The sequence below is a fragment of the Lissotriton vulgaris genome, chromosome 6 (assembly GCF_964263255.1).
Source record: "Lissotriton vulgaris chromosome 6, aLisVul1.2, whole genome shotgun sequence".
Classification (NCBI taxonomy): domain Eukaryota; kingdom Metazoa; phylum Chordata; class Amphibia; order Caudata; family Salamandridae; genus Lissotriton; species Lissotriton vulgaris.
The window spans coordinates 760,344,285-760,369,960 of NC_141694.1; the positions used below are offsets into that span (position 1 = coordinate 760,344,285).

The 25,676-nt window shown below is 42.7% G+C and overlaps 1 protein-coding gene across 1 annotated transcript in view; it reads right to left on the minus strand.

Moving 5' to 3' along the window:
- The window catches only part of RFX6 (regulatory factor X6), a 465,451-nt gene that overhangs the window by 58,750 nt on the left and 381,025 nt on the right, over positions 1-25,676 (minus strand). The window contains exon 15 of the mRNA XM_086925262.1: positions 13,132-13,254. Within this exon, the coding sequence (XP_086781388.1) occupies positions 13,132-13,254 (123 nt within the window). The remainder of the gene's footprint in view (positions 1-13,131; positions 13,255-25,676) is intronic.

The following is a 25,676-nucleotide window of genomic DNA, read 5'->3' on the forward strand; positions in this document are numbered from 1 at the left end:
TTACGTCAAGCATCTTCAGAAGCTGCTTTCTTCGCTCCAACAAGGCCATTTGCTGAATATAAAATTCTTATTGCTGTACCAGACTCAGAAGTAGGTAACTATGCTTCCTGTTGGGGAGTCCACCTAGTTAATCTTACACATAAAGCAAGTACAGGAGTCTGAATGCTCCTAGGCAGGCAGACCACGCACAAATTCCTTCTTGGCTTCCTAAGACCATCCTTCTCCGCTCAAGTTTAAGTTGTAGTTGTTAAAAAGAGGATATACATTCCGTCTTTGTTCTTCAGCATGAAATCATCTCTGTATGTACCTTCAGGATTAACCTTAATCCTTGTATGGTGAGGTCACCATTGAAATCTGAGCCCCGTACCCATTTACGACCATGCCATGACTGGACACCTTGTTTCTTTAGCCTTTCATTCATGTTTACTTCTGTCTCCCTTTGCTGTAGACCTTTGGGGGAAGTCTAAGCAACTGACCCATCCTGATGGACCTTCAGATTATCTTGCCGCAGGCACAAACCCTTATGGACTTCACTCAATGGTCGTCTCTCCTGCTTTTTTCTCATCTTCTCCCCTCACCTTTCTGGTGGGCGAACTTTCAACAGTTTCCCAGTCAATATTACCTAAACTGCTTGCCTTCACTGCATCTTCCCCATTCACCAACATACATTATCTCTCTAACAATACTTATGCAACCAAATTATATTACTATCTTGCCCTCCACCTCTTACATCTTCCCTGCATGACCTATACTGAGACTACCATTCACCTTGACCTCCAACAATTCCTCTAATGGGAAGAGGAATTTGTTGTGATACACTAATGATACTTATACCATCAATAGAGAGATGGCGAGTGGAGGGAAAATCACAAACCATTAATGCTTTACGTACCTTACCTACTGACTCACCCATGTTTGTATGCTGTCACTCTTACTCTCTCTCTCTTTTTAGTCAACATCGCTCTCCAAAGAAGCAAATGTCCTTGTTAGATTGTTAAATGTCAATATGAACACCTCTACAAACCTGCTTCAATCTCCTCAAATGTTTTAGCTCTATTGAATCTAAGTATATTATGCCTTATAATTAGGAATTAATAATCCATTGAGGGCCAGTAGATTGTCAGGTATATGTGGTCTGTATAGCTCCATTATTAGGTCTCACCTAGGGTACACAGACAAAATATCGAGTTTTAAATTTCGATATACAATTATATCGAAGTTTAAATATCGATGGGACAAAATATCGAAGGTAAGTAATATCGACAGTCTTAATATCGATATTAGTATGATATCAGTAATATCGAAGTTTTAAATATTGATGTCAATAATATCGAAATAAATACCTTCGATGTTACTAATATCAATTTTTAAATAAATTTAGTGTATATTATATTGTATTTATTATGTTTTATTATTTATTTTTAATGTAATTTAATTAAATATTGTCTTTTACTACTGTAGCGGGTTGTGGGTTTATAGGGGAATAGGGTGGGAAGTAATTTAATTATGTTAAATTAATTATTAATTAGTAGGAATTATTAAATAATTAATTGAGAATTAATTTTTAATTAATTTTAATTAATTGATTAATTGATAAATATGTTCTGTAGCGGGTTATGGGTTTATAGGGGAATAGGGTGGGAAGTAATTTAATAATAAATAATTAATTAATATATGTTTGTAAATATTTTAATGAATAATTAATTGGTAATTAATTTATATTAATTAGTTAATTAAATAATATAATTTTGTACATATTTTAATTATTAATTAGTTGGTAATTAATTAATATTAATTAGTTAATTACATTAATTAGAGTAATTTTTTTATATATATAATTTTTTGTTATTCTTAATTAATTAATTGGGAAAAATAATATTAATTATTAAATTAAATTAATTACTGCTAATGTGCTAATATATTTACTTTATTGTTATTGTTAATTAATAATTAATTGGTAATTAAATAATATTAATTAATTTTGGGTAAAGGAGTATTTTTAGGGTTCAGGGTCAGTTTTCAGTTTTGGGGTAAAGGGGTATTTTTAGGGTTCAGGGTCAGTTTTCAGTTCTTGGGTAAAGGGGTATTTTTAGGGTTCAGGGTCAGTTTTCAGTTTTTGGATAAAGGGGTATTTTTAGGGTTCAGGGTCAGTTTTCAGTTCTTGGGTAAAGGGGTATTTTTAGGGTTCAGGGTCAGTTTTCTGTTTTTGGGTAAAGGGGTATTTTTAGGGTTCAGGGTCAGTTTTCAGTTTTTGGGTAAAGGGGTATTTTTAGGGTTCAGGGTCAGTTTTCAGTTCTTGGGTAAAGGGGTATTTTTAGGGTTCAGGGTCAGTTTTCAGTTTTTGGGTAAAGGGGTATTTTTAGGGTTCAGGGTCAGTTTTCAGTTTTTGGGTAAAGGGGTATTTTTAGGGTTCAGGGTCAGTTTTGGGTTTTTGGGGTACAGGGATATTTTTAGGGTTCAGGGTCAGTTTTGGGTTTTTGGGGTACAGGGATATTTTAAGGGTTCAGGGTCAGTTTTGGTTTTTTGGGGTACAGGCGTACAGGGTAAAAATAAAAATAATTTACATTAAATCAATTAAATGAAATTAAAAAAAAGAAAATTACATTAAATTATTCAGTGTTTTATTTATTTTAAATGTATATGTATTAGTTTTAATTTTGTTTTAATATTTTTATTTAATATTTGTAAAATTATATGTATTTTAAAATTATTTTTACATTATTAATACATTTAAAAAAACGATATTTTTAATTTCGATATTTTTGTACTACGATATTATTTTTTCGATATTTTTGTACTTACCTTTATGAAGATATGACTCCGATATTTTTGATTGTGATATTTTTGTGCCGATATTTTTGTATTTCGATATTCTGTCTGTCGATATTATGTCAGACATTCCTCACCTAGGCAGCGCTTGCGCTGTCTCTGTGAGAAATTGTGAATTCAGCATATGGGCTTAAAAACTCCGCCCATCTTCAGGGACTACCCCAGTTACATGTGTTGTTTCTCAGAGCTTGTGAGCACTATTTCTTTCTTTCGCCTGGACCTCCGGAGATCAGTGCTTGTGGTTTACAGAGCTCTGTTGCAAACAGGGCTATAAATCTTGCTATGCATTTAAAGATGAGGTCTGTTTTGGCTGCAGCTGCCTCCTCCTTCTCCCTCCTGCATTTGAAACGCACGGCCTGGCATCACAGTCCCTCCCTTCCTATGGCAGCTGCAGCCTCACCTGTTTTCTTTTGGGAATCCAAGAATGTGCATTTTTCTAGCTCTGTCTCACCTCCCCCAGATTGGAAATGCAAGATTTATGTGAAGCAAGCTTCAGCTAAAATACAGATATCAATGAAATTGCCCTGTACTAAGGTTTGCTACCAGTAGACTAATTGTTTAAAACAGCACAGAAATGTTCCACTAAACATGAAATTGTGTACGGAATGAGGCCTGGGGGCATGCCTTTTGTTTACATCATTTCTCACAGTGTCGTCTGAAATCTCACACAAAGTGTTCTAAAGAGGCGCCCTAGCTTCTGCCCCTTTCGTCTTCATTCTTCTTTTCCAACCTCGCACACAGAATGGTACAAAATGCAGAATGATTCCAGAACTGCTTTGATTTCCGGCTTTCACCGATAATCAAAGCAGTTCTGGATTCATATTTTTGCTCGCAACATGCTTTCCTTGGAGTATTGCTTCACTTTAAATGTTATAGTATGTTATCCTGCTTTTTTGTAGCTGCTTCCTAATTAAACTGTATATGATTTTCCTTGCTAAGAAGGGCAGTCACCTCACAAGAAAATGGTTTTTTGGGGGGTTTTGTTTTACGAAAGGCCCACTGTCATGTGTTTTTGTTAATGGATATGTTCAGTGATGCTGCAAGTACACAGGATAAAACAAGCACTTGCAATGCAATAGGTCTCGCATTTGCGAGAGTTTAAGCTATTGGCATTGTAAATGACAATGTCTTTTACTTATGTTTTAAAAATCAACACATAAATAAAAGGCATTGTCATTTACAATGCCAATAGATCAAACTCCTGTGAATGTGAGACCTATTGCATTGCAAATGCTTGTTTTTCTCTTACTTGCACGTTCTTCTCCACATTAGTTAGTCCCACAAGTAGCTGACATTGAGTAGTACCCATATAGTTATAGGATTCTATCCATGTTGGAGCTAGCCACCTAACCAATATGGGCACTGCCTCCCTGCAATCATTGAGGTATAAGACCAATGGATCACCTCACTGTCTCCTAGCCTTCCAAAGTGTTGCCAAACAATGTGCCTCAAGGCAACCACAGAACTTCGGTGACTCATGAAGTGCCCGGTGAGCTGATATTCCAAGCACCTGCCACTTGAGAGACTGAGGGGCCTTTTACGAGTCCATCTACATTGCTCTTGCACCACGCAACATGGTGCAAGATTGACACATATTAAAAATGAGGTTTATAAAGCTAGGCAAGGCCACTTTGTGTGGCCCTAAGTGCCTTGATAAATATTGATTATTGCAACGCAGTGCAAGTTGCTGCATTGCATTACTCTGTGCCAGGGAAGCATTTCCATGGACACTGCATGTGTGTTGCCTTGCAACATCCATGGATTTTGATGCATTCCCAGATTTACCAGAAGTGGTAGAACTGGAAATGCATCAAAAACCTACGCCTCCCCAGGTGTGATGTAGCAAGGAAAGATATGTTTATTTCTTCTTATTTTTGCCTCTTCCAATGTACACTGCCTTCAGCAGCACACATAGAAAGAGGAAAAATAAACCTCAGGGGTTTGTTTTTGTATAGGAAGGTGCCCGTTGCTCCACAAAAACGATCCACCTTACAATGCAGAGTCCACGGTGCAAGGGCACCGTACTGCCTTAAATATGGCACATTCCTGCTCTTTCCCTGTCACGCAGCGCAGCAAGTTGACTTGCTGTGCTGCACTGTGACTAGGCCATAAGTATGGCCCTGAGCTCTTTGCAGTGCTCTGCAGTGGCATAAGATTAGCCCTTGCAGCACCCTCGGTGCCACTGGGGCAAGGACACTGTCCACAGTCAGCGGGTCCCTGGTCTCAGAGCTCCTGACTGGGTCTGGAGTGTGGGGTGCCCCTTCATGTGCTTTGCAGTGGCCTCTCAAGTTTTGTTACGCCACTGGTGCTCTGTGACAACATATTATACTGACAAGCCAGCAGGTATTGAGTGCAAAGACAGATGGGTGTGCACAGCTCCCTTTTTCAGTTTTGCTTGCACAGCGCTGGCACTGTGCATGTGAAATCTCTTTTTATTTGATACTTCCTAAAAGGGGACTCTTATCAGTTCCCTTTTTTTCAAATTACTGTTTTCATTTGCTTTTGTGTGGAACTTTTTTTTCATAACGTCCCCTGGCTGCACGCATTTCCGATACTTCTACAAAAGCTGTTCACACTGTTTAAGCCCTATTCACTGTCAAGATAAGATCTCTTCTGATAGAAAAGGCAGACAGCTTCTAGCGGTATGCTGGAATGCTTGCTTTTTATTACTTAGTTGTGTAAAACAGATGCTTTAGCCTTAGAACAGTTGTGGCATTTCCTATTCATGCCACAAATGTTAGTTGTTTCTTTGCACTTTGTAGGCATTATCAGATTGATTTTTTCAAGTTAATCTAATTGGTCATTATGATCAAATTTTAAATGTTGCAATAAACATTGCATGTTAAAAATATATCTATATAACTATAATAAAGGAAGAACTTTCAGCCTTTGAGGCAGGTAAACTCGGGAACCACAGCGCCAATCCACACACCTGATACACCGTTGGAATCGTCAGGGTGTGTAGATGGTTATAGGCTATATAAAAAAAACATCTCACCTCCTGTCAATCACCTTGTATTGTGCGCTAATGCCACCAATTTTTCTTTTACTTTTTCCTGCCCCTTTAATCAAATACTTAGCAAAGTCTTGTCTCTGCTCTGTTCTCTAGCCACCAACTCAGATTCTTTGGCAACTCCTTCGACCAGCACATTAATTCTTGTATTGTCAATTTTCTTTTTATTCTTACCCAACAACACATATGCCCCACTGGCTAGCCCTTGCTTCTCGCTCTAGTGTGAGCAACCAGTGATGCTCCTCCTCCTATTTTATGGTGCAGGTTTCATTTTGTTCCTGACTCATAAACATCCAACATGCACCTCTAGCATTACTATGCCCTACTAGTCAGGCCCTTGTGATGTGGCGGCTACTGAAATCTTTCTCCCTTCCGGACACCTCTTGTCCAGCTTACCCTTCACAGCAATGATAGCCGGATGTTCCTTAAACACCTATGCCCTTAAGCAGCAGCCCTTGGATCTCCATAGCTCCCAACATCTATAATGTCCGAAGTGCACTAACCAAAAACCACACAGGAGCAGGTCTGGAAGACCCGCTGACCAGAGAGATTCACTCAAAATCCTGTGTTATTTCAGCAGGACAGCCGCTGTGTTCCAGTTCCTCTTCTTTAATCTCATTTTTTACTCCTGTATCAAACATTGATCCCAAAATCCTACTGGTTAGTATGCCTTCCCGAAGTAGTTCTGTAAAAGTCTGATCCCACATTTGCACAGCTGGACATGTTGCAAGAGACATAATGCCTCTATTTTCCATAGCTGATCCTGAAATTGTTTTGCCCTAAAGCAAAAACTCCATACTGTTAATGAATTCCTCATGAATTCCAGCACAAGGATTGCACAACATCTGCATACTCCTTGCCTAATTGTCTATCAGAATGTAACTACTTACATTTTCTAGTTTATTTGGCCTATTGTATACCAAAAATGTTTAAATCTGTTCCAATGCAATCCCTCTTAATTCTTTCCATTAAGTCTCAACGATTCCCAGGCCCGTTTGCATTTGAATATTCTGACTCTCAAAATACTCGTATTAGGGGAACCACCCACATGCTTAGTGATTCTCCTCAGCAACTGTTTGCAAACTCTTGAGTCATCCATTTTCCTTAATAATTGTCTTATTCTAGAAGGCTTGATCATTTCTGTCTTATTTAGTGGTGTTACTGTATTGTCTGCAGTTCACACTCTGCACAAATGTTAGTGCAACATTTCCTAACTTTATTGGATTTAACTGTGGTGGATAGGTGTTTGAAATCCTATATCACTGCTCTACAGCCTTCACAGTACTAACCAGCTCTGGGTGATAATCTGCTGTACCTGCATTTCTCCTTTCTTGCCTGTAATACTAGTCCTGCCCTACAATCGTTTTTTGTCTACCTATCCATCTAAAATATCTGACTTGGCAATCCTTCAGTATCACAATAATGTGCACTTGCCACTCCTCCTGTGCAAGCCAAAATGGTTGCCTTGTGGACATCCTATTGGCTAAGACTTACGTCAAGCATCTTCAGAAGCTGCTTTCTTCCCTCCAACCAGGCCATTTGCCGAATATAAAATTCTTATTACTGTACCAGACTCAGAAGTAGGTAACTATGCTTCCTGTTGGGGAGTCCACCTAGTTAATCCTACACATAAAGCCAGTACAGGAGTCTGAATGCTCCTAGGCAGGCAGACCACACACAAATTCCTTTTTGGCTTCCTAAGACCATCCTTCTCCGCTCAAGTTTAAGTTGTAGTTGTTAAAAAGAGCATATACATTCCTTCTTTGTTCTTCAGCATTAAATCATCTCTGTATGTACCTTCAGGATTAACCTTAATCCTTGTATGGTGAGGTCACCATTGAAATCTGAGCCCCGTACCCATTTACGACCATGCAATGACTGGACACCTTGTTTCTTTAGCCTTTCATTCATGTTTACTTCTGTCTCACTTTGCTGTAGACCTTTGGGGGAAGTCTAAGCAACTGATCCTGATGGACCTTCAGATTCTCTTGCCGCAGGCACAACCCCTTCTGGACTTCACCCAATGGTCGTCTCTCCTGCTTTTTTCTCATCTTCTCCCCTCACCTTTCTGGTGGGCGAACTTTCAACAGTTTCCCAGTCAATATTACCTAAAGTGCTTGCCTCCACTGCATCTTCCACATTCACCAACATGCATTATCTCTCTAACAAGGCTTATGCAACCAATGATATTACTATCTTGCCCTCCACCTCTTACATCTTCCCTGCATGACCTATACTGAGACTACCATTCACCTTCACCTCCAACAATTCCTCTAATGGGAAGAGGAATTTGTTGTGATACACTAATGATGCTTATACCATCAATAGAGAGACGGCGAGTGGAGGGAAAATCACAAAGCATTAATGCTTTACGTACCTTACCTACTAACTCACCCATGTTTGCATGCTGTCACTCTTACTCCCTCTCTCTTTTAACTCATCATCGCTCTCCAAAGAAGCAAATGTCCTTGTTAGATTGTTAGATGTCAATATGAACACCTCTAAAAACCTGCTTCAATCTCCTCAAATGTTTTAGCTCTATTGAATCTAAGTATATTATGCTTTATAATTAGGAATTAATAATCCATGGAGGGCCAGTAGATTGGCAGGTATATGTGGTCTGTATAGCTCCATTATTAGGTCTCACCTAGGCAGCGCTTGCGCTGTCTCTGTGAGAAATATTGAATTCAGCATATGGGCTTAAAAACTCCGCCCATTTTCAGGGACTGCCCCAGTTACATGTGTTGTTTCTCAGAGCCTGTGAGCACTATTTCTTTCTTTCGCCTGGATCTCCGGAGATCAGTGCTTGTGGTTTACAGAGCTCTGTTGCAAACAGGGCTATAAATCTTGCTATGCATTCATAGATGAGGTCTGTTTTGGCTGCAGCTGCCTCCTTCTCCTCCCTCCTGCATTTGAAATGCACGGCCTGGCATCACAGTCCCTCCCTTCCTATGGCAGCTGCAGCCTCACCTGTTTTCTTTTGTGAATCCATGAATGTGCATTTTTCTAGCTCTGTCTCACCTCCCCCAGATTGGAAATGCAAGATGTATGTGAAGCAAGCTTCAGCTAAAATACAAGTACAGATATCAATGAAATTGCCCTGTGCTAAGGTTTGCTACCAGTAGACTAATTGTTTAAAACAGCACAGAAATGTTCCACTAAACATGAAATTGTGTACGGAATGAGGCCTGGGGGCATGCCTTTTGTTTACATCATTTCTCACAGTGTCGTCTGAAATCTCACACAAAGTGTTCTAAAGAGGCGCCCTAGCTTCTGCCCCTTTCGTCTTCATTCTTCTTTTCCAACCTCGCACACAGAATGGTACAAAATGCAGAATGATTCCAGAACTGCTTTGATTTCCGGCTTTCACCGATAATCAAAGCAGTTCTGGATTCATATTTTTGCTCGCAACATGCTTTCCTTGGAGTATTGCTTCACTTTAAATGTTATAGTATGTTATCCTGCTTTTTTGTAGCTGCTTCCTAATTAAACTGTATATGATTTTCCTTGCTAAGAAGGGCAGTCACCTCACAAGAAAATGGTTTTTTGGGGGGTTTTGTTTTACGAAAGGCCCACTGTCATGTGTTTTTGTTAATGGATATGTTCAGTGATGCTGCAAGTACACAGGATAAAACAAGCACTTGCAATGCAATAGGTCTCGCATTTGCGAGAGTTTAAGCTATTGGCATTGTAAATGACAATGTCTTTTACTTATGTTTTAAAAATCAACACATAAATAAAAGGCATTGTCATTTACAATGCCAATAGATCAAACTCCTGTGAATGTGAGACCTATTGCATTGCAAATGCTTGTTTTTCTCTTACTTGCACGTTCTTCTCCACATTAGTTAGTCCCACAAGTAGCTGACATTGAGTAGTACCCATATAGTTATAGGATTCTATCCATGTTGGAGCTAGCCACCTAACCAATATGGGCACTGCCTCCCTGCAATCATTGAGGTATAAGACCAATGGATCACCTCACTGTCTCCTAGCCTTCCAAAGTGTTGCCAAACAATGTGCCTCAAGGCAACCACAGAACTTCGGTGACTCATGAAGTGCCCGGTGAGCTGATATTCCAAGCACCTGCCACTTGAGAGACTGAGGGGCCTTTTACGAGTCCATCTACATTGCTCTTGCACCACGCAACATGGTGCAAGATTGACACATATTAAAAATGAGGTTTATAAAGCTAGGCAAGGCCACTTTGTGTGGCCCTAAGTGCCTTGATAAATATTGATTATTGCAACGCAGTGTAAGTTGCTGCATTGCATTACTCTGTGCCAGGGAAGCATTTCCATGGACACTGCATGTGTGTTGCCTTGCAACATCCATGGATTTTGATGCATTCCCAGATTTACCAGAAGTGGTAGAACTGGAAATGCATCAAAAACCTACGCCTCCCCAGGTGTGATGTAGCAAGGAAAGATATGTTTATTTCTTCTTATTTTTGCCTCTTCCAATGTACACTGCCTTCAGCAGCACACATAGAAAGAGGAAAAATAAACCTCAGGGGTTTGTTTTTGTATAGGAAGGTGCCCGTTGCTCCACAAAAACGATCCACCTTACAATGCAGAGTCCACGGTGCAAGGGCACCGTACTGCCTTAAATATGGCACATTCCTGCTCTTTCCCTGTCACGCAGCGCAGCAAGTTGACTTGCTGTGCTGCACTGTGACTAGGCCATAAGTATGGCCCTGAGCTCTTTGCAGTGCTCTGCAGTGGCATAAGATTAGCCCTTGCAGCACCCTCGGTGCCACTGGGGCAAGGACACTGTCCACAGTCAGCGGGTCCCTGGTCTCAGAGCTCCTGACTGGGTCTGGAGTGTGGGGTGCCCCTTCATGTGCTTTGCAGTGGCCTCTCAAGTTTTGTTACGCCACTGGTGCTCTGTGACAACATATTATACTGACAAGCCAGCAGGTATTGAGTGCAAAGACAGATGGGTGTGCACAGCTCCCTTTTTCAGTTTTGCTTGCACAGCGCTGGCACTGTGCTTGTGAAATCTCTTTTTATTTGATACTTCCTAAAAGGGGACTCTTATCAGTTCCCTTTTTTTCAAATTACTGTTTTCATTTGCTTTTGTGTGGAACTTTTTTTTCATAACGTCCCCTGGCTGCACGCATTTCCGATACTTCTACAAAAGCTGTTCACACTGTTTAAGCCCTATTCACTGTCAAGATAAGATCTCTTCTGATAGAAAAGGCAGACAGCTTCTAGCGGTATGATGGAATGCTTGCTTTTTATTACTTAGTTGTGTAAAACAGATGCTTTAGCCTTAGAACAGTTGTGGCATTTCCTATTCATGCCACAAATGTTAGTTGTTTCTTTGCACTTTGTAGGCATTATCAGATTGATTTTTTCAAGTTAATCTAATTGGTCATTATGATCAAATTTTAAATGTTGCAATAAACATTGCATGTTAAAAATATATCTATATAACTATAATAAAGGAAGAACTTTCAGCCTTTGAGGCAGGTAAACTCGGGAACCACAGCGCCAATCCACACACCTGATACACCGTTGGAATCGTCAGGGTGTGTAGATGGTTATAGGCTATATAAATGTAAAAAAAAAAGTTTTTTGAAAAATGTACAGTAAAAAAAAAGTAGTCCCTCCGAAGTAGCGCCGGCCGCGATGTGCGTGCTCACGTCAGGAGCGCTGGGAGGAGCGGTGTCCAGGAGCGTGACGAGGAGCGGCGGACATGGCGCGGGGGAGGAGCGGTGACGTGAGGAGCAGCGGACAGGCCAGCGGCGGTGCGAGCAGCGGACAGGCGGGAGGAGCGGCTGCTGAGGTATGGGGACCCATGTCGGGGCAGGCGGGGGTCAGGGCAGGTAGGGGTCGGGGCAGGCGGGGGACGGGACGGGCGGGGGCCCGGGCTGCTGGACAATGTCGGGGCGGTTGGGGGGCGGGGAAGCCTGTTGCTCCCGGACAAGGTCAGGATGGGCTGCTAGTTTATTATGCAAGAGCTATGTTGTATTTGACTACTAAACAGGCAGTCACAATTACAGTTAAAAGGGACTTGATTTGAATGGTGCAGCAAGTGCAGTGGCACTAGTGCCAAAAGCTTTAGGGACCCCATGAAACCCTGATTACAGCTAGAAATGTTTAACTAAATAGGCAGCCACAAGTGCAGTTACCTTGTGGACAACCAGGTCATAATTTCAATGGTACAGCAGGTGCTGTCACAACAGGACCAAAAGCTCTAGGCACCCCACTAATCACCTAATATTGCTATATTTTACAACTAAACAGGCAGTCTCAAGTGTAGTTATCTAGGAAGTGCTAGGGTCATGATTTCAATTGTACAGCAGGTGCAGTGGCACTGGGAGCAAAAGCTTCAGGCACCCCATTAAACACTGATTATTGCTATATTTTACAACTAAACAGGCAGTCACAAATGCAGGCATCTTGCAAGCACTAGGGGCATGATTTGAATGGTGCAGCAGGTGCAGTGGCGCTGGGCTCAAAAGTTGTAAGAACTCCTCTAAACACATACTAGTGCTATTATATCAATTAATTCTATTGTTTTCCTCTTTCATTTAATTTTTTTTAATTTTGCTATTACTCACCTGCATTGTAACAGCACAATATACTGCCTTATTGTACCTAAACCGGTCATAACACTAGTAATTTATGTTGTACAACTAATCAGCAAGCTACAATTTACAAAAAAAACAGCTTATTAATATTAATCACATAGGCGACACCCAATGCATTTACCAATGCTTTTTTTGTCTGCCCCCCAATGTTCAATGCTCCTCTGCCTAAAAGCGAAGAGGAGGCTACCTCCCTTCAGCTCTTGCCCCTCTCAGACATCTGCTTGTGGAAAAATATATTAAATTGACCTTTCGTTCAAAATGTAAATATGTAATATCGAGCGTAACTCTCTGTCTTGTAAATAAGAACAAATCCTGCGTCATCAACACAATCTGGGATCGTCTTCTTAATTCCTCCACACCTAATCTCTGCTTTTCAGTTAACCCTGGGAATCCCTCGCATTTTAGTAAACAGCAGTACAGTTGATGGTCCGAAAGGGGGCGGTGGTTACTGCGTGAATAACACCATAAACGTGTCATAGGATACCATTCACTAGGATTGCAGAGGAAGGACAGTTTTCGTCCAGCAAATCTCTTAACTACACGGCCGCTATTTAGAACCAGATCAAGTGTTTCCGAAAAATAATAAACCGGTGTGTTTCATTTCTGCGCAGTTCAGCGCTTTTTCACTTTTTGCACACCTTGAACTGAGATTAAAAAAAAGAAAAACGCTACAGAGTACACGGTAAATTACCTGCATTCTTCATGTACTTTTCCAGCAAGTTCTGCAGCTCTTGCTCCTTGTCGTTGTTGAACTGCGTCTCCATGGCCAGCAGGATGTACTCGTCGAGCAGCATGCGGACAAGATGGAAGGACCCTGAGGGGGTGGGGATTGAAGGGGAAATAGAGCGTGTACCAGTTATCTCCATGACCATCTCTCCACAGTTTACAAAAAGAAGGTGAAACAAATAAAGCGTTGTTGGCCTTACGGTGACCCGAGAGAACAAACAGGAGGAGACAGTGAAACTTTCAGCTCTAATCTTTCTTTGCTCTGACCCACCTAGCTCAATATGTTTGCTGCCCTCTGGCCTGTTTTGCCACTAATTACATTCAAGAAAATAAAGGATGAAAGTGAGGGGTTGTTTACACTTGAAGAGGGCACACACTGCCGACACATAATGTTTGTTGCGGATGGACTGGCCATGCCCAGATCAGGGAGGGTGGGTCCCAATTAACAACATCCTTTGAGACCGGTCCTTATTTTCTCTGTTATTAGTTTCTAGAATTTTGAAGAAAATACTCAAATTAAGGAGGAAGGGTATCTTATTGAAATGACCCTTGTCCAGTTTCGATGGCACTGGGCAGCATTATTGCCAATTACAGAAGCACCGCATGCGCAGAAGACTCACTAGCGTAAGGCACGCACCTAGACTTAAAGAATATTCATCTATCCATGTTAATGTTGCTCTTTCACAAGTAACCATCTTAATACAGGTTGATCTTTAACAGGGCCGGCTTTAACACTGGTGGCGCCCTGTGTGACAATGTTTGGTGGCGACCCCCCAATGACCACCTCTGCCACGGCTTCCCTCACCACCGCCCTTTAACAGTGCCCCTCAAGTCTCCATAACCACTGCCTCTCAGATTCATTTAGTTTTATAGCACCACTCATACCATTGTAAGGTGTCAGGGTACTTTACATCACATACACACATTGCACAGAGACAATCATAGGTGTGTGTAAATCAGTGTATAGGAAATGTTACATCAGACAGGACTACAAGGTGTAGTGTAGGAGTAACATGTCATCGATACTGGTAGGCAATATAGTTTGAGTCCTTATTCGGGAAAAGCACAAATTCAAAATTAAAAATGTAACACCATTGTTAGGGGTTCTCTTTAATAACAAGAATTGTTTTCTACCCAAATGAACCCTTTTGCCAAGATTAGGATCATGAAAGACTGGGCAAAAAACACACAGCTCTAACATATACCTTGCAGTTTACAGGCAGCTCTTTTATGACAGTTAATAGCTCAATGCTCTATATTAGGACTTTGACTTACAAACCACAAGTAACAAAAGGAGCTCTCTTACAGAAGCAGTATCCCACTGACCTATTTACATTACATGCACTTTGTTATCTGTATGGTACACATTCTTACAGCAGGCATTTTAACCCTCTGAGCTACCTTAGGATGAGCTGAAACTTCCACTACACAAAGCTCCGTCTCTTTCCAGGAAGATGATTAATCACCAGAGTTATCTTGACATTTAATTAATGCCTGAAAATTGCTGGAGGCCAGGAAGGCTGCAAGTGCTTTTAAATTGTTTATATGCTTGCAAAAATTACGCCTCCACCCCAAGTCAGCGTCCGGTGCGGTGGCACCGATCGCACCGCCCTAGAGCCAGCCCTAATCTATAATGGTGAGACCCTTTACAGAGGCGGCTCCTCCGTTGGATCAGAGGAGAGTCACCCCACTTAGCTTACCCTCCAAAGAATGAGAAATAAAATGGTAATACATTACCATTTCATTTTTCATCCTCCGGGGGCCGGTTCTGTACTTTTCAAAGAGCGCATGTCTTTTTGGCAGGCTGTCTTGTCACGACCAGCCGCACTTTGAAAGCTCTAACCCAGCTGTCCAGTATCCCTGGGAGCGGTGAGTGAGGCTGCTCACTCCAATCAGGGCACTGCTCTCACAGCAGTAGAGCAGCACCAAGATTGGTGCCTGCACTGCAGCATCTGGTTACAGCTGAGAAGAGGTCTGAAGCTGAAGTCGGAAGACGTCAGTTCAGTCCTGCATCAGTTAAGGTAAGTTTTTGTATTTTATTATTTTAAATGTTTGCGGGCTCCCACCTGCCCCCCGCTCCTCGTAGATGCCAGCCGCTAATGCTTGAATTAATTAATTTAATTTTAAATTTATTTATTTTAAAGGTTTTATATAGCGCTGGCTAGACCCGGAGGTATCAGAGCGCTTTAAATGAGTATCAGATCATAGTTACAGGTTACATCGTTACAAAGGTTAGATAGTTATTAGAGCATGGCAACATAGTTACTTGTAAGGTCGTGATAAACAATATGCACAAATACGTAAGGGGAAAAGCAGGCAAGGGGAGAGATTCAGGGGAGGCGGGTAGGAGCAGGGGAAGTAGACAAATAGTGAGGGCGGGAAAGAGGAGGGGAGGGTGAGAGACACAGCATGGAAAGAGGAGGGGAAGGGCGACGGGGACACAAACCGGTAGACGAGTCAAAGCAACTTCCAAAGTCCAGTAAGCTGTGATCCCAGGGGAAGTGGTATCACTTCCCTATCTCTGTTGCGAGAGGCTCCCTTTACGCAGTGGACTCTCTCAGAGGGGTCTCTGAGACTCCAAGGCCTACATACTGGATCCTTCCACAAAAAGGGGAGAGGGAGTGCTTTGGCAAGGGGTGCCATACCATACCTCAGCTGTGAATGGCTCCCTTGGCGCAGTGGACTCTCTCAGCAGACTCCAGAGTATAAAATATTGGATCTTTCCCCAACAAGGGCTTAGTCAAAGGGCACAAATGACAGGGGGATAGGCAGAGTAGCAGGCAAGGGGAGAGATTCAGAGGAGAGGGGATAGGAGCTAGGGAAGTAGACAAAGAGAGAAAGAGTACTAAATGGGAACATATTTAATTAATGAGTTTTATATAGCGCTAGCTAGACCCGAAGGAATCAGAGCGCTTTACATGAGGAACAATAATGTTGCGATTTACATCAGTTAAAAGTTACATAAGTATCAAGAAAAACATTTAAAGAACATAGGGGACAAGGTGGATGGAGCAAGGAAGGGTAAGGGGAACATAGGGGACAAGGCGGATGGAGCAAGGAAGGGTAAGGGGCAGATTTGAAGGTATCAAGAGAAGCGCTGATGTTGGCTTTAATGTTGTCACGCAGCTGTCTTTTAAAGTCCCTGAGTGTGGTCAGGAGATCATTGCGGGTCAACCCCATATTCTCCTTTGGCTGGTTATGCCCTAGTTCTTGTCCGTCTCCCGTGTTAGAGTTTCCAAAGTAGCTTAAGACCTTGTTGGCTTGTGATTTTTGGGGAGGCATATGGGCAATTCCCAGGGCCAAGTCGCACGTTGGTGCGCTCGTGTGTTCCCCCTCTCACTCGGCTGTGGGGACTAGACTCCTCAGGGCCTCTGGGCACTGTCCTGCGAGAGGCAGTGGCCTATTGTATACCCCCGGGTGCCTTAAGAGCTTGAGATATATGAGATTGAGCCAGCATCCTAAGGTCAAGCAGCGAGGTCAGGCAGGCCTTTTCTGGGGGCTTCTTCCTTCGCTGCAGTATCCCTGTCTTCAGCCCAGTTGCTAGTGGTTCCACTTAGGCTAGCGTGCCACAGATCGGGAGGCGGGAGTCTCTTGACAGCTAAGTGGGGGCCCCCGGCCTTCAGGAGTATCGCTCTTGCTCTCACCTCTCGTTGTAGCTGTAGCAGTTTCCGCAGTCACAGACGCCACAGAGGAACTCGTGATGGTGATTGAAAGGTAGCCTGCACCCTGGTCAGGATAGTCTCTCCGTGAATTCCTCAGCTGCATCGGTAGGCTCTGCTGCATGGGGTCTTCACTCGGGGCCTTCACTCCAAGCCAGTTGCCATTTAATGTTCGGCGTCACAGAACTGGGGGTCTGTAGTTGGCTGAGGTAGGTACCTTAGTCCAAATAGGGACCCTTGCTTCTAAGTCAGGGGAAGGAAGGACACCTTCTCAGATAGCCCTTGCTCACCCCCTCTGTAGCTTGGCACGAGCAGCCAGGCTGATCTCCAAGGCAATTGTGTAAAGTATTTGCAACCACGCTCTCAGTAATACAGTGATAACAGCACAAATGGACTCCACACGCGTTTCATAAAAACAAATATATGTTTATATAAAATAGATATACGATGAGACCACACAATAAAATTCCAAGAAATGCGTATGGTTTATATTTCACCTTGTCGGTTATTAGGCCAGCAATCACTGGTTGGTTCTTGCAGTATTAATGAGTAATTCACAATGATCTAATGCAGTCCTAACTCAATGCTATGCAGTTCATAATGTAAGAATGAGGCAATTCGTAATGCATCAATCAGACAGTTCGTAATGCAAAAATAATGTAGTTCATAATGCAACAATCAGGCAGTCTGTAATGCAAAAATAATGCAATTCGTAATGCAATAATGAGGCAGTTCGTTATGTAAAAATAATGTACTTCGTGATGAAACAATCAGGCAGTTTGTAAGGCAAAAAAATGCAATTCGTAATGCAACAATCAGGCAGTTCGAAATGCAAAAATAATGTACATCGACACCGATCACAGTGCTCTAGACAGTCTCTATGCCACTCTTACTGACTCGCGGTCAGCTAATGCCAAAATATGCCCCAACACTGTAATGTTGGAAAACAAAGTGTAGCTCCACACTCCGGCCTCGGTACTGACACTCATCGGCAAGTACGAGCCGCGTTACGGACTTGAGCGGAGGCTTGCGCTGCAAAGATGGGAAAGGCCGAGAGCATTCCTCTCGTAGCCCGCACCCCGCCCCAGGTAGCGACACACGCACACTCCCTGAGTGTTACCTGGGGATGCAAACTCACTCTCCTCTCCTCGCGGCTTGGGGCCCCAGTGCAACTTCGTTGATCTTGGGCAGTGGAACTCAGACACCTGACGGTGATGGTTCGAGGTCTCTCCTTGGCAAAGGCAGGCTCGGGCCGGCAGCAGTGAATACTCACATCTCCTCAGGGGATGACGGTCCGGGCCGATGGCAATTATGATCGCAGAACTTCTGGTCACGCTGTTGATCGAAGTAGAGAACAAGACTGCTCTGGGACACACAGTCACAGGGCAATTTCTCACTAATGTCTCAGGCTGCAACAGGTCACACGCCCACAGCATCGCTGAGACTCACTTGAGCTCCAGATGTACACGATCACAGGGCAATCCTCACGAGGATCTCAGGCTGCACGAAGCACACACACACAGCGTCGCTGAGACTCACTGGGACTCCAGGTGCACATGATCACGAGGCAGTTCTTACGAAGGTCTAAGGCTGCATGACGCAAAAGCACACAGCGTCGCTGAGACTCACTTGGACTCCAGGTGCACAGGATCATGGGGCAGTTCTTATGAAGGTCTCAGGCTGCAAAAAGTACACGCACACAGCATCGCTGACACCCACTTGGAAACTTTTATGTTCCTGACTTTCCACAACAGGGAGCCAGCTCTTCTCGGACCCTTGGGGACAATGTTGCGTGCTTATCTAGGATCCTGATCGATACTGTAACCGTATGCCCCTATTCGGCTATAAATCCATTTATTCCCTATATTGGCATAACCGTTCAAGTGCGATATTCAGAAAGTCATCTCTGGCCTCACACGAACAGAGCCACATTCCAGAATAGTTCTCTGCCACTTCCTTTGCAACCAATTAGTGCAATGACAGAGCAGAAGTCACTATCTGAAGATTCCTAGATTAACACTCCGAGTTCTTCAACAAGATAAAAACTCAGCAAACCTGGAAATCCCCGCTTGCTGTGTTTTGATTAGTAATGGAACTCTAATGAGCAACTGATAGCTATCACTTCCTAGTGACATCTTTAATTGACGTCTTATGTCCAGCAAACTTACGTCAAACCAGGCACCTGTCAGGTATAAATATTACCAACGTTGCCTTAAGCAATTGCTGTTGTATGCTGTTGTATGCTGATGAAGCAGTAGCTGTTGTGTTGCTGCCCGTCGCCTGAAGCTGCTGATACCATTATCGCTGCTAAAGCGCGAACGATGGTGTGGTGTAACTAGGAGCTGAACAGCCGTCCCTCTGCGAAGAAGCCCAGCAGATGCCAGCTGCCCGTGGACGCTGTCCCCCCTCCTCCTCCTCGACGCGCTGAAGAGAGACGCTGTCTTTCTCCTGCAGAGAAATCCAGCTCCAGCGTTTCTAGTCTGCCCTCGCGGGTGACTGGGATACCGAGTTCCCCCTGAAGGAGATACCAGACCTCCATCATTCTATTCAGAGGTATGGTGTTGACTAAACCCTTAGTGAGAATTCTTGAAGCAAACCTTGGCAAAACCAACTTAACTTAAAGCTACTTACTTACTCCCCTCCCAAGTATTAGGCTTAGGTCAGGTACACTGCGGTAGGCGTAGTTAGAAGCACCAGTTGAGTATTTTAGCCTAATGTATATATGAATGTATATATGTTTTATTACTTTTAAACCATTGTATGGCTAAGAAACCATATCAATGCTTTTACAGTATTATTTCGCAATACTTATCTTACTGTACGTACTTTTTATCATAACAAGTCTTGCAATTGTGGCAATACATTTCTCTTGTATGAGAAGAAAGACTGTTCAATAAATGTTAACCCTTTATTGACAAACGCCCGTCTCTCTATTCTCTACATATCGTGAAAGTAAACTGCACTAACCTGACTGAGTAAAATAACTGTCTATTGTTTCACACGACCCTAGAGATTGACTCTTGATCTGAGGAGCAAAGTTGTCATGTTGCACGGTTGTTGGAAAGCTGAATCCCTTCTTGTCTGTGCCAGGGAAGCTGATCACTTCCTATGCAGAGAAGAAAGTTTCCAGTGACCTCTGAGCTAGTTGGTAACAAACCCAATTAAGTTTAGCATAGTCAGTAGAGGCCTGGAAGATCTGCACTTCTACGTCGATACTACTGTTTATGTTATTCCAATGCGCACGGCCTAGTGGAAAACTAGGAACTACACTACATGGCGCCCAAATGTTTGGTAAGGCGATAAACTAACGCAAGACCTTAGAGTAACTCAGTCGTGCATATTTCACACAGACCCCTTTCTCCCGTAAATACTCCAATAGACGTCTGGAGTGGGTGAAAGGTTAAAATCCGCCCGACCTTAGTAGGAAGAGATTCCTATGTAAAGCTCTGGTTTATTCAACGTTGAAGGATACAGTGTTCCAAAATATTGTGCACCTAATCTTTGTCTCCTTGGAGACCTACTCTGCAAAACCTGCATTTATATGATGTCAGACAGTGAAGAGGAAAGGGAAGCAGCTAGGCTGGCAGCCCTACTAATAGAGGAAGACTCGAGTCTCCTACAGACAGACCCGGATGCAATTATCATCCCGGTCCACTTAAGAAAATCTATAACGTTAAAACTTATAGAAAACGGACTGACACCACAAGGTGGTACCGTAATTTTCGTGATAGAGGCTCACGAATATCGGCAGACAGAGGTATTCTATTCATGGATAAACTTTCCAGCGGCAAACGCTACAACAAAAGAGTTTCACTATTACAAAATAGAGGAACCTCCAGAAGAGTACGCTCCTTTCGAGGAGACTGAAATCCCACTAAAATTCCAAGAGCACCTGCTCTGGTTTAATGGCGCCCTAAAACATAATGATCACATTACCAGGCTCGGTCCACTAGGTAGACCAGGAGCAACGTGGCCGGTTCTAGCCAGCTACACACCACATCCTGACATTGCAAAAATGTCTAGAGAAGAGCTGTTAGTACAGCTAAAAATATTAATTAAAATACATAGGCAATTAGTCCAATATGTAATGCGGACTGCAACAGTCCAGCCAGCTGTTAATGTACCACAGCTGACCCCTCATCAGGGGAACACTAATAAAATTACACCACAGAACATACAGTCATGTCTTGGTAAAACACCCGTAAAACGGGAACAAATTCCTTTCTGGTTAGCACAGAAAATCACTCAAATAGAGGCAGTATTTCTTGATACTACCCCTATAGAGAAACACAGAATCTTGACCATCTGCCTTCCTATGGGAATCGCACCACACGTGGAGGACTGCGACACTTGGGGTACAGTCTTTGCTTCCATTTACACAAAAACACGTTGTTCCGTCTATGGCGGTAATACCAGAAGTGCTAAAACAGATTCAAAATGAATACGGTCCAGAGCCAGCCTTAAATCTTGGTATGAAATTACTGAAAGACTTCAAGCGGGTCTCGGCTATATTATTAGCCAACATAAAAGGAGAAGCAGCATCTGTGGCGATTCGCCAGAAGTTGAAGGAAACAGATATAAAAGATCCAATTGAGCTTGCCAGAATCATAGAAAAATGCTATGAAGAATTAGGTAGAGACAGCTTGGGTGGAAAACCAGTAAAGCCCCAACTGCTCGAAAATCCTGAAAAATTATTTATTAAAAATAATTTAAACACTCCTAAAAAGAGCTGGGATGGAAATAAACAATCCACTCCCAAGGAAAAAGTTTTCCAGTCCAGAGGAAGGTCTCCTCGACGGAGGGAAAGAACTCCAACTCGAGAACACCAGTCTCCCCAGAGGGAGCCCTCTGAGAAAAGATATAACCTTAGAAATAGGGATAATCTGAAAAAACCTGATAGATATCAAAGTATTGATACACGTCCCTCTCGATCTTTTCCACAGAAATCGGAAAGAAGAGGACGGTCAGACCCAGGAGAGCACACCAAGTCCAAAGACAAGGAACCTGCTCAGAGTAAAAAATCTCAATTTTCAAAAAAGAAGGTAGCCAGTATTAGAGTAATCAACCATGCCGAGAATACTGAGGACACAGTTGAAAACCAGGGAGTGGGCATTGACAATGTTGGACAGTGCAGCAGAAATCAGTATAGCGCGCAAGATCTTGATGAGTCATCTGGAGACAGTGGACACGAATGAATACATTCAGGTTGAAACTGCCGACACCAGACTTAGCGAGCCCCATAAAATATACGAAATAACATTGCGTATAGAGGGTGATAAGACTAGGAAAATAAGAGCTCTATTTTGTGATAAGCTCTCAAAAGGCTACGATATTCTGTTAGCTGAAAAAGATTGGCCCCCAGAGTTTGTCAGGGAGTGCCCTCGTGGCGAAGAAATGATTATGCCTGCCTTCTCGAATCACATTCCGATTCACAAAAAATATACTTATGCAAGGAAATGGGCAGTAGCCCAGGCACCGGCATTATATAAAAATCATGTAGGATGGGATGAGGACTCACCTCCTCACAAAATCCAACTAAAAAGTGAACCAACTGCCCAACGGCAGTATCCCATTAAGCAAGAAGCTAAAAAACAGGTCAGGGAGATCTTAGATCAACTTGAATACCAGGGGGTGATTGAAACATGCACCTCTCAAATGAACAATCCTTTGTTTCCTGTCTCCAAGCCAGACAATTCATATCGTCTAGTTTTGGACTACAGACACCTTAATGCATGTTGTAAAACATTTGCAGTACAAAACTCGCATAGTGAAGCCCTAATGAATAACATAGTTAGGAAAAAATATAAAACGACATTAGACATATCTAATGGTTTCTTTTGTCAAAACATTGCACCAGAAAGCAGATATTTGACCGCTTTCTCAGCATTTGGGTCACAGAAAAAATTCTTATGACTCCCACAGGGGTTCAAGAACAGCCCAGGACTATTCTCAGCTAGGGTAACAGAGTTACTACAAATCTATGATGATGAGGCATTATCGTACGTAGATGATATCTATCTCACGGACGACGACTTGGATACTCACTTGAAAAGAGTGAACACCATTATACTTGGGTTCGCAGCAGAGGGTTACAAATTCAACTTTAAAAAGTCCCGAATTGCCCATCTGACAGTACTATTCTTAGGGTACGAATTATCAAGTGAAGGAAAAAGCCTAGCGGACAACTAGTGCGCTGTACTCCAAGCTCCAAAAACGCTGAAGAATTTTTAATCCATTTTAGGTTTTCTGAATTTCGGAAGAACTTACATTCTAAATTACGCAGAGAGGGTTAAACCTCTTTACGAACTAATAAAACCTGATTTTAAACAAATCAATTGGACTCAAAAACACACAGAAATTTTGAGATCACTGCAAACAGACATGTTAGCAAAAACAAAATTAGATACACGTGACAATACACGCGATCTTGTAATCCGAGTCATCCCAGGAAGATGCGGATTCACGTACCTGACCTCTAATGAGGGAGAAAAGGTACCAATTTCAATTAAATCTCACTTGTACACACAAGCAGAAAAAACATTCAGTCACACAGAAAGAACTGTGAAAGCAGTGCAAATCGCATTAGCAAATGAAAGAGAACTAGCACATGGTAAACGGATTAATATCCTCACCGCGGAATCCGCCTTCGAGGCGCTATTCAGCCCAGTAAACCTGTCTACAGTGTCACTGGATCCGAAATGGATACAGTGTGTAGATTCGCTAGGAGCGGAAGATGTGAAATACTATTTCGCCCCGCAATTCGAAGAACTGAATGATTTAGAATATGAAGAAGAATATCCTCTGCCAATCGAACTTCTGCCTCTCCCACAATATGCCTGTATAATCTATACAGAAAGATTTGTACAGCATTTCAACGTAGAGAGCAAATCCTACGATGCAGCATGTGCGATTGTTAAAGGTCGTTGGCTGTGCGGTAAATTCAGACCGAAAGTAACAAAAACTGAATCATTGAGAAACTGTTCGGCTCAGAGAGCTGAAATCAGATGTTTAAAGATGGCGCTCGAAAATGCAGAACGTGAATTCCCGACACTTATCGTGTGCGATTCTCATTTTTGCGTCAACTCTTGCAACAATAAACTGCAGAGTTGGATTGAAAACGATTACAAAGATGACACAGGTGCCACAATAAAGCATAAATTGCTCTGGAAACAGGTAGCTCTTTTACAGAAAGAACTACAAAAGACTCACGTGATTCACGCACAGAGTCTTCAACGTGATGGCGTTCACGTTGCAGGGAATTCATTGGCTAATACAGCCACAGCGGAAGCAACTAACCCGGCTTCCGTAGCCACAAAAAAGCGTACAGAAAAATATATAGACGGGGAAACCATGCTGGCAGTAAAAACGACCGTAAAAGGCGACTGTGCAGCACTGCCCGTGAACTATCCACTCAATTATGCATACATAATTGATGCAAACTCAGTTCCTTTTGCTCGAATCCCTGGAGTGGGGGACAGAGTAATTCCAAACAGGAGCAGGAGGGGCTTCCTCTTACTGGAAGCACACATGGGGTTGGGTCTGAGACATCAAACAATTAAGGAGTCTCTGAAAGAATTACAATCAGAGTACTGGTGGCCAGGAATGAGCATAGATATTCAATGTTTTGCTCAAAATTGTGAGGCCTGCAACAGAGATCGCAGTAATGAACCGGCCAGTGTAGTTTCAGGATCCCTGCTAGACAGCATAAGGCGGTCTATCTGCGCAATCAAAGAAGAGAAGCGCGTCCCATTGTACACAGTTAAGGCTAAACACACTTAAATAATGTAGCCTCCAGCGCTCGGCTGACGCTAGAACTGTTATAAGAGAGATCTGCGAGTCCATATCGGCATATACGCAATTACCACGTTCCATTCTGACCAGGGTCCTGCTTTCAGCTCTCGAGCCTATAAGGAGGCCATGGCCAGCATGGGAATTGGGTTGCGGTATTCTTGTCCGTCGCACCCCGAAGGGAATAGTGTGGTAGAAAGAAAAAACCGGGACATAAAGCGATCTATAACAGCAAAGGTATTAGGTTCAGGCGCTGGGTGGGTCAAACATCTAATAAGTGTCCAGACTAGTCTTAATAACTTGCCAAGAAAATCTCTAAAAGGTTTCAGCCCATACGAACTATTGTTCGGAATTAGAATGAACATTCAGGACCTCGATAGTCAGATGTCAGTGGTACAAGAAAAAACAACAGACTTTGACATCAAAGATCGTTTGGCTGTTTTACAGGAACTGAATGAAACAAGAAAATCCTTAAGCAACATAAAGTTAAAACAACAGCCAACTACCACTGACGAGGCACCACAAGCAACAGCCCCAGCAAGGCCTGTCTGGATTCCAAAGATTGGGGATCTAGTCAGAGAAAAAATCGCGGTGAAGAAGGAATTTGGGCCTTCTTACAGAAAAGCAGTACCTGTCTTGGCAGTCACCGGAACAAGATCAGTTGTACTACCGCCCCTTGCTGGTAAAAAGGAGAACAGAGTTGTGTCTATCGACCTGGTAAAACCACAAGCATGTGGCCTATAATCAACAGTAGGCCCAGTGGACTCCCAAGAAACAACAGAATACCCAAACTTGCAACAATCCAAGAGGTTCAAACTGAAAGACTAATCACATTCGATCAGCCTGCAGTGCACAGAGAAGGACTATGCAATAATGCCATGGAACTCATGCCTCTTGAGACACAGATTGAAACAGTTCGTCAAGAAACACCAGTCTACAATAATGTGGCATCAGAAAGTGCTACAGAGAGACAGATTGAAAGAACAATCCCAACAATTGACAGAACTGCCTCTGGTTATTTCATCAACTTCAACAACTTCTCTGAAGATCAAAACGACCCCGA